The 15,407-nt window shown below is 42.1% G+C and overlaps 1 protein-coding gene across 1 annotated transcript; it reads right to left on the minus strand.

Annotated features, from left to right (window-relative positions):
• Nucleotides 1-12,451: 12,451 nt before the first annotated feature.
• On the minus strand, nucleotides 12,452-13,723 carry LOC107481134 (uncharacterized). Its single transcript, XM_016101348.1, has one exon. The coding sequence runs from the start codon at nucleotides 13,721-13,723 to the stop codon at nucleotides 12,452-12,454; it is 1,272 nt and encodes a 423-aa protein (XP_015956834.1).
• Between the last annotated feature and the right edge of the window lie 1,684 nt (nucleotides 13,724-15,407).

A 15,407-nucleotide genomic window follows, 5' to 3' on the forward strand; every position in this document is an offset into this window, starting at 1 on the left:
GTATCCTTTATCTTCAGTCATGTCTTTTTCTTCTCTTTCATCTTCACATAAAAGGTTTCTATTATGTCTACATTCTGACGTTTAGACAAAGTTCTTTAAAGATGCCAATCAACATCCCAATTAGCGTAGTGCTAAGAAAGATGAGCTGGATGCTCTTGAGTTGAACAAAACTTGGCGTCTTGTTGATTGTCCTGAAGGTGTTAAGCCAGTTGGCTGTAAATGGGTCTATCGCATCAAACGCAAGCCTAATGGTTCAGTTGATCAATATAAGGCTCGCCTTGTGGCAAAAGGATTCACCCAGACTGAAGGTGTTGATTTCCTGGAAACCTTCTCTCCTATTGTCAAGCCTGCCACCATCAGATTAGTTTTGGCATTGGCCTTTATGAAGCATTGGCCCATACATCAGTTAGATGTCAATAATGCTTTCTTACATGGAGATCTTTCTGAAGATGTTTACATGACTTTGCCACCCGGGTTCACATCTCCTCGCCCAAATCAATGCTGCAAGTTACTAAAGTCATTGTATGGTTTACGACAATCTAGTCGTATGTGGTATGACAAACTTTCTCATCTTTTGCTATCTCATGGATATCAGCAGACCTTATCTGATTATAGTCTATTTGTTAAATTTACTGGTGCTCAAATTTCTATACTTCTAGTCTATGTTGATGACATCGTTCTCACCGGCAATTCTATTTTTGAACTTGCTTCTATTAAATCTATTTTTCACCAACACTTCCGAATTAAAGATTTGGGCCTTTAAAATATTTTTTGGATATTGAAGTAGCTCAATCAGCAAAGAAAATTTGCTTATCTCAGAAAAAATATTGTCTTGATCTTTTGGAGGATTCTGGTTTATTAGGTGCTAAACCTGCCTTTGTTCTAATGGATAGTTCCACAAGATTATATCAAAATAAAAGTCCCTTGCTATCTAACCCTTCTGTGTATCGCCGTTTGGTTGGGCGTCTTATCTACCTTACCACTACTCGACCAGACATCATGTATGCCACTCAACAATTAAGTCAGTTTATGGCAACTCCTACTGAATCTCATATTCAATCTGCCAAGCATGTGTTACGATATCTGAAAATTAGCCCCGGCAAAGAATTTTTTTCCAAGAGAATCAGTAATTCAGCTTCTCGCCTTCAGTGACTTTGATTGAGCCGGATGTCCTGACACTCGGCGATCTTTAACAGGCTATTGTTTCTTCTTAGGCAACCCTTTAGTCTCTTGGAAGACCAAGAAATAAACCACCGTTGACCGCTCATCCACTGAAGCAGAATATCGTGCACTTGCCAACACAACTTGTGAACTCCAATGGATACTAAATCTATTACAATTTTTATGTATTTCTCCTATCCGTCCACCAGTTTTATATTGTGATAATCAAAGTACTCTTCATATTGCCGCTAATCCAGTTTTTCATGAACGGACCAAACATTTAGAGGTCGATTGTCACTTAGTTCGACAAAAAGCTCAAGCTGGAGTGATGAAACTTCTCTCCATTCCTTCTTCTGAGTAATTAGCTGACATCTTCATAAAGTCTTTGTCTCCTCAACCCTTCCATCTTAATCTCAATAATCTTGGAGTTCTCGATATCTTTCATCCTCCAGCTTGCGGGGGCGTATTAAACCATTCTTCTACCTTAGCCTATAACAACAATAAAGAAGTCTCACGGCCCACAAATTCAATCCAAAAGAATTCATAAATTTACTTTTAATTTTAGCCTTTATCATCTTATCTTATCTTTATGTTACCATCTTATCTTATATTTGCGTTTCTCTTTCGTAGACAATACTCCATATATATTTAGTTTTACTCTTATAATTCAATCAATCAACAATCAATAAAAGTTTTTCATCTTTTCTTTTCCTATTCTTTCATAGTTTTATTATTCTTCCTTTTGATTTCGCACAAAAATACAGAACCAAACCTTGAATTTCAGTTCAGTTTCGATTCCACAAAAGGCTAAACCATAGAAGAAATAAACTGGTACATATATACTAACTCCTCTTCTTTGGATCTCTCTTTTAAGTTGGTGATAGTTAATGGAGTATTCTTCGAGATTTATTTATTATTTTTATTTTTTTGTTTGAATTAGTTTTGAGACAGATTTCCATACCAGATAGTTTTGATTCCCTCACCTTTCTCTTTGAAATTCCCACACCCAGAAGGTTTATGTATAACAGGTGTAGATTTGGTTCAGTATAATTTGGTCTCAATGCAAAAATCATATTCTCTATTTTTCTGCTTCCTTTGCTTATTCAACTTTTTGATCGACTCATTCCTTGGTTTCATTTTCTGATTTTCGCTCTTCCCAAATAATGTTGAAATTGTGTTCTTTCACGTGTTTATTGTTAAAATAAGGTGAGATTTCATTTGGATTTTGTTTAGGATAATCAAGAATGCAGGGTCGAAGGACTAGAACACGATACCGTTGCTCTTTGTTCTGGATTCTTGATGCACTCATTTAAATTTTTTTGTTCTCTATTTATTTTTGTTATCGTTTTTCTTCTTTTCTCTGAGATTTCAAATTTTCAATGCTGTTTAATGTTTTGATCGGCTTATGTTTCCTTGAAATCCGATTAGGTTGGAAAAGCTGGTGGTGCTAGGTAGAAGTCCATGTCCGATGTTGTGAGCAAAGCAAACATATTCTCTGATTCTCTTTTATTATTCTTCTTTCTTCAGATAACAATTATTTCTAATTTTGTTGTTGTTGTTTTACGATTTACTCTCTAATTCATTATGTTATCATCTTTCAGGAAAAAAGCTTCATACCAAGCAAATGCTAGAGGACAGACTAGCATATGAGGAGGATATAAGGGCCTACAACAAAGGATTGGTAATTGCTTTAACTCAATATTTTTATTCTCTCTTATATTGTGATTCATACTAATCCTATGGTTGAGTTCTTAATGTTTTAGAATGAGGGTGCAGATTCTAATAAATCAAAATTTGTGGTGAACGACGATTATGTGATGAAGAGGTGATGAAGCTTTGTAATTTATTTTCAATTGTGAAATAAATTCTTACAGTAGTTGTTATTGTTTGTTAACGAGTTTGAAATGTTCTTATTTTTTTAGACGATAAGTGAAATAGCTGCTATGGTGAAGGAAGAGGCCTTGGAATGGGAGAAAATAATTTCATTCATCATCAATCTTCATATAATTTTAGGAGTTGATTGACAATATAGTTTGATCATCTTAATTTTCTGCTTACTTTTATGTGTGAAGATCAAGAAATTTGAGGTTTAGTAGGGTTTGTAATTACTATTTATGTTTGAACAAGTTCTTTATTAATTTTCTTCATTCAAAAGTTTAGAATCCTCAATTATATTACATTTTTATCTCTCCTCAACTTTATTTATTTTTAACATTGAAAGAGATTTAGTTTATAGCTTTGTCAAACAATGTTTATAATTCATATGGACAAAGTTTAATTGTTATACTTAGGAGTACTAAATCTCCTTAAGATACTATTGAAAGAAATTTTTGCCAATCTAAATTTACTAATTATTTTTTTTATTCAGTCCTCTTCTTGGTGAAACTTTTCACTTATATGTTTATTCTGTTTTTGGATTTGAAGAGTCAAAAAAGGCTTTGTACCAATGCCTCATGATTATTTTATTTTTGGGACATGTGATTAATTGTTAAAGCTTATATTTGATTGTTAAAATGAAAAGAATAAGTTGATTAGTATTGGAGATTAAGAGAAACGAATTTTAAAATTCAAAAGAATGATTTTAGGATCGATGTAAAAGAGTAAAAAAAAAATATTTAGTTGTTTCTCAAACATGAAAAAGGCATATTTATAATGTTAATAATATATGTGATGAAACACTGTATATGCAATTGATAGTTTTCAACTCTATATCCAGAGAATTGAATAAATTATCATAATGGGATGATAAATATTTGATGAGATAAATTGTCTTGTTTATTTTGTGATAAATTTTTTAGTTTCTAGTTTTTTTACAATTTTCTTTTCATTATAGTAATTAACTATGAACATAACTTACATTATGTGTTTCATGATTAAATATATTTATTTATAAATATATTATTCTTTCTATTATTATATTATATATGATATATCATCTCGATCCTTAATAAACTTTGGTCTAACAAATAATGTGAACATTATTTATTGTTATATTTTTTCTGTCCAAAATCAAATCTAAGAAAAGACTGTCTAAAGAGTAATACTATACTTTGTTATCTTCAAAAAAGTTGTTAATAATGTTTTATGATTTTATGTTCTTTATATTTTAATGATAAAGGTAATTCTTGCACTGTATAATTCCAAGATTGTTACGCCATAAAATACAATTTTTTGTTTAAAATTAGATCATTTATATTCATCAATTAGCTGAAAATAATTACATGTGGTTATTTTATTCATGCTCGTGCTACTCCCTGCTCTAGTTTAAAATATAAAAGTTGGAGAGTCCAAGTAAATATTTTCTCTAAAAAGTTACGGTAACAATCTCTAATAGAACAACATCTGGCATCCAAGTTATGATAATCTAATGATAATAGAAAATAAATAAACCATATCATTCTGAAATCAAATGAAACAAAAAATATAATAGTTTTAGTTCTTATTCTTATTTTTGGTATTTTCAAATAAATATAAAAATTAATTAACTTAAAATATAGAAAAGTAATAATAAATTAAAACTAAAATTGAAAAAAGAAATTAAAAGTGTTATTCCATGGAATTTAGAAAGGAAAGGACTATTACTATTCTCTTTCGTATTTACGAAACAAATTAATATTTATCATTAAAAATATTTAATATCTTTTAGAGAGTGACTATAGTGTAGATATAAAAAATTATCTACGTTTGTGATGATATGCTTTAGAATATAATTGTTAAAATTAGATCAAATTGACTGATTCGATTGACAAACTTAGGAACCAAATCTTAAATTGATTCATTCTAACATTCAAAAAAATTTAACATACCAATCTGACTGGTTCTATTGACAAATTTACGAACCAGAACTTACATTGATTTGTTCTAACATTCAAAAAATTTTTAACATACCAGTAGTTAGTTTGAGGTAGACGTTGATAAGAGTGATCTGACTATTCCAGAAATAAACGAACTACTTGATTTTCAAATTAATCCTTGAATCAAATGAAAAAAATAAATATAATAGTTTTAGTTCTTATTCAATCAATATTTTAAAAAATATAAAAAAATTCAAAACTCTAAATTTTTTTACTTTTTAAAAAAATATAGTCATTCATAAAATTATCAAATTTTAATAATAAAAAAATATTTTTTAAATTTATGCATTGTAGTATAAAGAACGTCACTTATATAGTCACTCACTTGATACAGCATATCAGAGATCTACGACCAGAGAAAAATAAAAAATGCAGCTTACACAATATGTACTGGGTTTGTTTATCCTAGTCCACCGACTTCAGTGTCTTCGAAACCAGTATTCTATCTGTACAGAATGACTTTGGTACGGTTTAGGAGGAGGATCGGGAACCTGCGGGTCGAGGCGGATGTCGGACTATCCAGCGGAGCGGAGGGGGGGTACCTGCAAAGACACTCCGATGCTTAAGTCAGAATGGATCTAAGAGGTAGAAAGTGTGAGGGATGAATGAATACCTGGAGGGACTTGGGTCCTCTTATTTATAGGTGATGGGGATCGTCTTATCTTATCTTGTTTGGTTAAGATAAGGGAGGTGTTTGAATTCGAAAGTTGGTTAAAAGCTCCATAGGGCCGGTTTTGGGCCTTCCGGAGGGGGGAGACGGGTTGGTCCGAGGAGCCGGGTTCGGGTCTGGTCTCGGATCTGGGATCCGTGGACCGGATCCGTAACAGTTGCCCCCGCAGCGGGAGAGCGAGCAAGGTCGGTCTGTCGCTGGGAGGTGAGGTGTTTTTATCGCGAAAATGCGTCTTCAGTCTTTCTCAAGAGTTCGTTCGGTCTTTCGTGAAGAGGTCGGTGTCTCGGTTTCGTCTTGTGGAAGATTCGTCTGACCGTTTTTGGTCTTGACGTGACCCTTCCGTGCCTGCTGCGCCCGTTGCGTTCTTCGAGGCGTGATTTATTAATTGTTTTTTCAAGGGGGCATTTATTGCGAGAGGGTGTTTTCCCTTTTTTGCCCTCACGTTTGTTTTGTTTTTGAGGGGTGTTTTCGTTATTTTTCTTTTTCAAAACCGTTTTGGTTTTCTTCCTTTAGTTCCCTCGTTCGCTTATTTCTCTATTGCTCTCTTCTTCCGAAAGAACAGCTTCTGCTTTCCTTTCATATTCTGTGGCTCTGGTTGGTCTTTTGCTGTAGCATTTCCTTCTGGATTCATTTCCTTCGCATTATCAGGTTGGTGTTCTTCTGTTTCCTTTTGTTTCCTCTGCTTTTCCCTTCTCTGCATTTTGCTTTGCGTGGATTTAGGATTATTTTTATGGTATACGATGGTATTAAATGGTGGTAGATGGTTTAGTTGGGGTAGTGGTTTCTGTAAGGGGGGCGAGTGCCACCGTACAACTGGTGGTGTATGGTGGTGTCTATTTTTTGGTTTCATCCGCCGTTTTCTGCCGCGGTGTTTGGCTGACGGTGGTGCTCGTCATTATTTTAGGTATGGCTCGTCGACGGACTGAGGGTGTGAGGGCTCCGGTAGCCCCGACGGGGGGTGTCCCTGGTCTTTTTTCTTGGGTTACTAGTGATGTTTGGGGGACGCCGTCGCAGATGACGGAGGAGGACCTCCAACGGCTCCGAGATGAAGGGGCTGTTTGTGGGGGTGGCGATGCTGAACGCCATTATGAGCTTTCCCTTCCTGGGGTTGACGAGAGGGTTTGTTATACCAACCTCGCTTCCCCGTCTGTGCCGGATTGGATGTGGGTATATGAGGCAATGTTTACCCGGCTTGGTGTTCGGCTCCCTTTTTCTCCGTTCGTCCAGCAGTTATTGAACCGGTGTTCCGTGGCGCCGTCCCAGCTTCATCCAAACAGTTGGGCGGCGATATGGTCTTTTGAACTTGTTTGTGATTTTTTAGAGCTTCCTGCTTTAGTAAATGTTTTCCTTTTCCTCTTCCTGTGTACTCTTCCGACTAAGGAGGGAAAGCACAAGAAGGGGTATGTGTCTTTTAGGGCTCAGCCTCATCGTCGGGTCTTCGGGTTATATGAAGACTCTTTTTATGGTTTTAAAAGCAGATACTTTAAGGTTCGTCCTGTAAGGGGGCATCATCCCTTTTGGTTGACATTAGAGGGTGAGCGGCGGTTCCCCACTTACTGGAATTTCAAGGCGGGGCCGTCTGTTTTTACAAAGGTTTCTCAGGAGTTCTTGTCTTCGGAGGAGCGGGATGTCGCTCTTGTCTTATGGCAATTATTTGGGGAGCGTCCTCTTAATTCTTGGGACATGATGGGTGATCCTGTTGCTTGTCGTTCGTATGTTGGTGTGTGTCTATCCTTTACCTTGCTTTTGTATTTGTTTCCTGTTTTTGTAACTTGGGATTTTTATTTGTTATATTTCAGTTGAGATGGCCGGTGGGTTGACTTCCTTAGCACGGCTGAAGGCAGCGATGGCCCAGGAAGAGGGATCGTCGTCTCCGGCTACTCCTGAGACGAATCCGGTCGTGGGGTCCCAGGCTGCTTCTCAGGAGGTAGTTTCTTCGGGGGGCCGGGCCGTTGCTCGGGCTTCTCCTGGTCCTGCAACTTCGCCTGAAGTTGTCGTGGTGACGGCCGGTGGGGCCTCTCGGAAGAGGAAGAGGCCTGAGGAGCCGGGTAGTGAGACTTTCAAGGAGGAGGAGGGTTTGGCGCCCAGCGTGATGGACCGACGCTTTGATGCCCCGGGTTTTATCGATCAGCACTTGATGCCTGGTACAGAGCCGTTCTTTGATGGCTGCGATGTATCGTTTCAGGCTAATTCGGTGTACCGTGCGCTTCTCCGATCTGCTGTCATTGTCCGGAAAGCCGAACCCGTAATGGTTCAGGTTGGTTTGTTGGATAAGAAGCTCCGTCTTTCTCAAGCTGAGGTGGCTAAGCTAAAGGAGGAGCTTGAGGCCGCTGGGGTTGCGAAGGAGAAGGCAGTGAAGTCTTCTGAAGAAGCTGGGGCAGAGATTCTCCGACTTTCTGAGGTTGAGACTTCACTTCTTTCCCAGTTGGCGGAGGAGCATAAGCGGGCTTCTGATGCGGGTTCCCGGGCAGCTGTACTTCTCAGTGAGGTGGAGACCTTGAAGGCCGAGGTTGCTGCCTTGAAGAAGGAGAAGTCGGAGCTGCTGGCTGATGCGAAGGGTGCAATTGTGGCTACCGAGGAGACGATGAGGGCTCAAGCTTTGGTGCTGGCTCCGGACGCGGATGTGTCCGTGATGGGGGCCTTCAGGACTGTTCGTGATGGCCGGATCGTCGACCTTGAGTAGCTTCTATTATTTACCTTTTTTGGATTTTTTCTTTAAACTGTTTTTGAGTGTTTGTTGGATGGCCGAGGGTCGTGTACTTGATATTTTGGAACATCTTGCTTTTGTTTAGTAGTGTTTATTGGCCGTTCGGGCCTTTTTGTATTGTTCCATATGTTCCGTTTTGAGCTATTTCGTTTGTACGCTGTTTGTTTCCTCGGACCGTCGTTTGGTCGGGTTTTGTGGATATCCGCGTGCATGGGCCTGGGGGGTGATCAGTCCCCCAGTTGTGGCCGTATTTTTGTTCCGTATTTGGGACGTTTTAGGAGAATCGAAATAGCTATTTTAATGGAATTTTTTGAGTACCCGATTTTGAAACTTAGAGATGAGAAAATTTAAAAAATTCTAGGAATCGTGAACTAGGAGGGGGGTACTAAAAACATAAATAAAGGAAAGATATAGACGAGAATAAAGGGGGGGCGACCTGTTTAGGTCGGGCTAGGTGTAGTATCGTCGTAGGTTGGCGGCGTTCCATGTCCTCGAGATTTCGTCGCCATTGAGCCGTTCGAGTTTGTATGCTCCTTTTCCGATTACGGCCTTGATTATGTATGGTCCTTCCCAGTTGGGGGTGAGTTTTCCTTCTCCTGGAGTCGGGGGACCGATATCGTTTCGTCGTAGGACGAGGTTGTCGGCTGCAAATTCTCGTCGGATAACGCCGTGATTGTATCTTAGGCTGATTCTTTGTTTGAGTGCTAACTCTTTGATGTGAGCTATGCTTCTTTCTTCGTCAATGAGGTCTCATTCTGCTTCTTCGTCGTTACCCCCGACCGTTTTTCTGGGGCTGGTGTCCCCGATTTCTACTGGGATGACTGCTTCTACGCCGTATGTTAATCGGAAAGGCGTTTTCCCCGTGGTCGTTTGGGGTGTTGTTCGGTACGACCATAGAACCGACCCTAATTCGTCTACCCACATTCCTTTGGCTTCGTCGAGTCGTTTCTTGAGTCCTTTAACGATTATTTTGTTTGCGGATTCCACTTGTCTGTTTGTTTGGGGGTGTTCTACTGAGCTGAAGCGATGGGATATGTGTAATCCTTCTAAGAACTCTCTAAATTTTTTGTCGGAAAACTGGGTTCCGTTGTCCGAGATGACGACCTCGGGGATTCCGAATCGGGTGATGATCTGTCGCCAAACGAATTTCCGACATTGGGTCGCCGTTATGGAGGCCAGAGGTTCGGCTTCGATCCATTTGATGTAGTAGTCTATGGCGACAATGAGATATCTGAGTTGGCCGGGTGCCGTAGGGAAGGGTCCGACGAGGTCGATTCCCCAAGTGCCAAACGGCCGTTCTGCCGATATGGTGCTGAGTTGGTGTGGGGCGGCTTGGTGGATATTGGCGTGTCTTTGGCATTTGTCACAGCTTTTTGCTAGTTGTATGGAGTCTCGAATGATTGTGGGCCAGAAGTAGCCAGCCCTGATGATTTTTTGGGCTAATGTTTTTCCTCCGACATGGTGACCGCAGCAGCCTTCGTGTATTTCGCAGAGTATGTACTCCGTGTCCCCGGGTTCGATGCATTTGAGTAGGGGTTGCGAGAATCCACGTTTGTATAGTTGTCCTGCTACGATGGTATAGTTGGCGGCTTCCCTTTTTATTCGCTTTCCCTCTTTGGGGTCTGGGGGCAGGATTCCGTCGAGGAGGTATTGTAAGATAGGGTGCGTCCAAGACTCCCGATTTGAAGACGTTAGGTGAGTGTTGATTGTTGTTGATACAGAGGGCGACCTGACGACCTCCTGAATTAGCGATTTGTTACCGTGTCCCGGTTTGGTACTGGCTAGCTTGGAAAGTAGGTCTGCCCTGGCATTTCGTTCCCTGGGGACATGCTGTATGGTAATGCTTTCGAACCCTTCTTTCAGTTTGTTTACCTTGGTGAGGTATTGTTGGAGCAGGGGATCTCGTGCCTGGTAGCTTCCGTTGATTTGGGAACTGACTACCTGGGAATCGGTATTTACCTCTAGGGCCTTTGCACCGACTTCCCGGGCTAGGGTCAGTCCTGCTAAGAGGGCCTCATATTCTGCTTGGTTATTTGATACTGGAAATTCGTATCATACTGACTGTTCAATTGTGATCCCGTTTTGGCTTTCGAGTATAATTCCGGCTCCTCCGTGAGTGGAGTTTGACGAGCCGTCGACGTGCAGTTTCCATGGTTCAGGGGCGAGCTTTTCCGGAGTCATTTCGGCGATGAAATCAGTCAATGCTTGTGCTTTGATAGCGTTCCGGGGTTCGAACTTGATCTGGAATTGGGATAATTCGATGGACCATGTTAGCATTCTTCCTGCTAGGTCGGGTTTCTGTAATACCTGTTTGACCGCCTGGTCGGTTCGGACCGTCACGGAATGAGCTTGGAAGTATTGCCGTAGGTGTCGGGAGGCCGTAAGGAGTGCGAAAGCTAGCTTTTCTAAGCGTGAATAGCGAGCTTCTGCATCCTGCAAGATTTTGCTTATGAAGTATACGGGTTTTTGCTCCTTTTTCTCGTTTTCTCGGATGAGAGCTGCTGCGAGTGCCTCTTCCGTTATGGAGAGGTACAGGTAAAGCGTTTCCCCTATTTGGGGTTTGGTGAGGATTGGTGGCTCCACTAGAACCCTCTTGAAGTGCTGGAATGCTTCTTCGCACTCCGTCTCCCATTTAAAAGGGACTCCTTTTTTCATTAGTTTGAAGAAAGGGGTTGCTTTTTGAGCCGATGCTCCGAGAAAGCGTGATAACGCGGTCAATCGGCCGGTAAGCCTTTGGATGTCTTTAAGGTTTTTGGGGTTTGTCATCTCAAGGATGGCACGACATTTCTCCGGGTTTGCTTCGACTCCGCGTTGCGTAATCATGAAGCCGAGGAACTTTCCTGCTTCCATCCCGAAGGCGCATTTTGCCGGGTTGAGCCGCATTTGGTGCTTTCGTAGAATGTTCATTATTACCTTGAGGTTGTCGGTTAGTTGCTCACCGGATTCGGTCTTGGCGAGCATATCGTCTATGTAGACTTCTAATTTGTTTCCGGACAGGTCTCGAAATATCTTGTTAACAAGTCTTTGATAGGTGGCTCCAGCATTTTTTAAGCCGAAGGGCATTACTGTGTAGCAGTAGGTTCCGTCCGGGGTGATGAATGCTGTTTTTTCTTCGTCTGGTTGGTGCATCGGGATCTGGTTGTAGCCGGAATATGCGTCCATGAAGCTGAGGTAGCGGTCGCCGGATGCTGCGTCTACTAACCCGTCGATGTTTGGTAGGGGGAAGGCGTCCTTCGGGCAAGCTTTGTTGAGGTCTGTGTAGTCGACGCACATTCGCCATTTTCTGTTAGATTTCCTTACTAGTACGACGTTGGCTAGCCAGGTTGTGTAGGGGAGTTCCCGGACGAAGTTGGCTTCGAGTAGGGCTTTGACTTGATTTTTGACTTCGGCGGCTCGGTCTGGTGACATTTTTCGTCTCCTTTATGCCACTGGCTTAGCTTGGGGGTCTACGGCTAGATGGTGGGACATTAGGTCGGGGTTTATTCCCGGCATATCGGCTGCTGTAAATGCGAATAGGTTTCTGTTCTGTTTCAGGAGTTGGGAGAGTTCTTCTTTAAGATCGTATGGGAGGTTTCTGTTAATGAAGGTGTATTCCTCTTTGGTTGGCCCTATTTGTAGCATTTCCATGTCTCCTTCTGGTTCTGGCCTAGGTTGGCCGTCTTGTCGCGCGTCTAGGTCGGCAAGGAATATTCCGGCCGCATCCCGGGATTTTTTCCTTAGGGCTAGGCTGGTGTTGTCGCATTCGGCTGCGACCTCTCGATCTCCGTGAATGGTACCGACGGAGCCGTCGTCGGTTCTGAACTTCATGAGGAGGTATTTGGTAAAGATGACTGCAGAGAAGTCATTGATTGTTTTTCTTCCGAGAATCACGTTATAGGCCGTGGAGTCTTTTAGGACTACGAATTCAGATAGGATTGTCTTTTTCTGATTGCTTGTTCCTATGGTGATGGAGAGGGTAATCGAGCCATCTGGTTTGAGAAAGTTGTCTCCGAGTCCCGTGACGCCGTGGCAGTGTGTTTGGAGGTTGTCGTTGCGGAGCCCGAGCTTGTCGAAGGCTCCTCAAAAAAGGATATTGGAGTCTGCGCCAGTGTCTACCAGTATTCTTCGTACTAGTCCTGTTCCGATTCTGGCTGAGATGACGAAGGGGGCATCTTCGGCCGAGGTGCCGTGTTGGCAGTCTTTTGGTAAGAATGTTATCGTATTGTCGGCTGTGGCGATTGGGGCTTGGTTTCTGACGGCCATTACCTTGAGATCTTTTTTCATTGTTAGTTTTGACTTGCTCGATACGTCCTTGCCTGTGATGACGTTCACTATGATGGTCGGGTCTTCCTCCGGGCTCTCCCTGGGGGGTAGCTTTTGAGTTCTCGGGTTACGCCCTTCTCTTTCCGGCGACTTGTCTCTTTCTGCGCGCCTCGGTTCTCTGATGATTTTGGCAAATTTCGGGAGTTTTCCGTCTCGTATGGCCTGTTCAAGAGCGTCTTTAAGGTCGAAACAATCTTGTGTTTTGTGGCCGTAACCTCGGTGGTAGTCACAGTAGAGGGTTTTGTTGCCTCCTGTCCTTTCTTTGAGTTGTCGGGCTCTGGGGATGATGCCTCGATCTGCTATTTGGTGGTATATCTCCGTAATTGGTGCTGTTAGGGGCGTGTAATTAGAGAATTTTCCTATTCTCGGTGGCCGGTTGGCCGGCCTGGGGTGGTCCCGTTGATTTTCTTTGGGTGGTGGGTTATGACGGGGAGCCGAATTGCCGTGTTGGGTGGTGGCGTGCTGCCGTTTGTTGGCAGCGACGACCTGGCTGACTTCCTCGTCGTTGATGTAGTCCTTGGCGACGTTATGGATTTCGTGCATGGTCCATACTGGTTTAGTAGTGAGGTGCTTGCGAAAATCTTCATTCATGAGCCCGTTAGTTAGGCAAAGGCTTGCAACAGAGTCCGTGAGTCCGTCGACCGTTAGGCATTCATCGTTGAAGCGGTCGAGGTACTTCCTTGTGGATTCTTCTTGCTTTTGTGTGACCCCTAACAAGCTGATGGGGTGTTTGGCTTTGGTGATTCTGGTCGTGAATTGGGCCATGAATTTTCGTGCTATGTCGTGGAAGCTGGCTATGGATCCGTTCGGGAGGGCGTTGAACCATTTGATCGCCGGTCCGGCAAGGGTTACCGGGAAGGCTCTGCACCAGACTGCGTCGCCCGCTCCTTCTAAGTTCATTCTGGCCTCGAAGGCCGTTAGATGTTCCTGAGGGTCCTTGGTTCCATCATACTTCATGTCGGTGGGTTTGTCGAAACCTTTGGGGAGTTTCGCTCTTAAGATTCTTTCTGTGAAGGGTGTGGCTCCCATTATGGTGTGGTCGTTTCTCGTGCGTTTGGTGTTTCGGTGTCTCCGGTCTTCGTCCGAATCGTGTTGACGACTTAGATCGTGGGACGCGCTGCGGTGGTGTTTCTTGTTGTATCGCCGTTCTGGCGATTTCTCGTGTCGGTGGTTGCGTGAGGCGCTGCGACCATCTCTCCTATCGTGTTGTCGGGTTGGCGACCTTCCGCGGTGGGACCTTAGCCTGGAAGTTGCCTGGCTTCCATGTTCGTTGGCGTGTTTTTCTCTATTGGTCAGTTTGCCTTCAAGTTCTTGGACCCGGAGGCAGAGATCCTGGATGATCTGTGCCGCTTTGTCCCTGGCTTTCTCGGGATGTCGCGGGTCCGTGACAACGTGTTCGTTCGTGTGGTGGACGGTACTTGCTATTCTTGCTTGGTTCGTGACTTCCTGGTGTTCTGAGGCCGGACGACGCGTACGGGTTGAGAGATGGATCAAGAACTTGCGGGTCGAGGCGGATGCCGGATCACTTGACTAGAGCAATGGGGGGTGGTACCTGCAAAGACACTCCGATGCTTAAGTCAGAATGGATCTAAGAGGTAGAAAGTGTGAGGGATGAATGAATACCTGGAGGGACTTGAGTCCTCTTATTTATAGGTGATGGGGATCGTCTTATCTTATCTTGTTTGATTAAGATAAGGGAGGTGTTTGAATTCAAAAGTTGGTTAAGAGCTCCATAGGGCCAGTTTTGGGCCTTCCGGAAGGGGGAGACGGGTTGGTCCGAGGAGTCGAGTTCGGGTATGGTCTCGGGTCTGAGATCCGTGGACCGGATCCGTAACACTATCTTTTTAGACGCAATGTGAAGACGGCAGTCCCCTTGGTCTAATATAGGGTCTTTGGTTCTGAGGCTAGAGTTCCTAGTAATAAATTAAAACTTAGGAAACTTTAAATTTCTCTTATGACTTTATAATTTTTTTTTACACTACATACTCACACACAGTTATTGTACTTGGACTGACAATCAATCTAATCGAGATACTAGATCATTGAATCAGTAATTTAACCCATGAGTTATTAATAAATCTGTTATAAATTCAATTTATCGATTTTTTAATCCTAGTGCAGCTTGACGGAAAACCGACAAATCCATCCTTCATATGTGACTAACTTTTCCTTCTTTTTTTTCTTTTTTGGGAGGGGACAGTTCCAAACTATTTTCCCCCTCTAGATCAGGAAAAAACTGTATATTTTCTTTTTGGTCTGAACAAACCTTGTATTGACTATTGACCTAATGACCTATTCCGTTCTTTGCAATTATTTTTTTGGTCAATTTCCTAGTTTGAAAATTTGAATTTCCCACCATAAACTTACAAGCCCAGCGGCCTAACAAATCAATATGTATTTACGGCCTTACAAAAAGGCTCCTAACAATCAAGCCCAGCCGAATTGTCTCTTAGCTTACTGGATTTCATATGCTTAATATAATTATTTTTAGTTAAAATAATTTGATCTCTGTATACCAAAAAACATAATTTGATCTCTTCCAAGCTAAGTAAACCAGATATACCATAAGTCTTTTACAGTTTTACTTAGATTTTAGTTCTACTAGTGTAATAATCCATGCAACAGGAAAATTAAATACTAGATAATGTTGAACGCACTTATTAAAATTTTAATCTGTTTATCAATCCTGAAACCATTTAAGATTATTCAGATT

Source organism: Arachis duranensis, chromosome 3 (genome assembly GCF_000817695.3).
Source record: "Arachis duranensis cultivar V14167 chromosome 3, aradu.V14167.gnm2.J7QH, whole genome shotgun sequence".
In the NCBI taxonomy this organism is placed as follows: Eukaryota; Viridiplantae; Streptophyta; class Magnoliopsida; order Fabales; family Fabaceae; genus Arachis; species Arachis duranensis.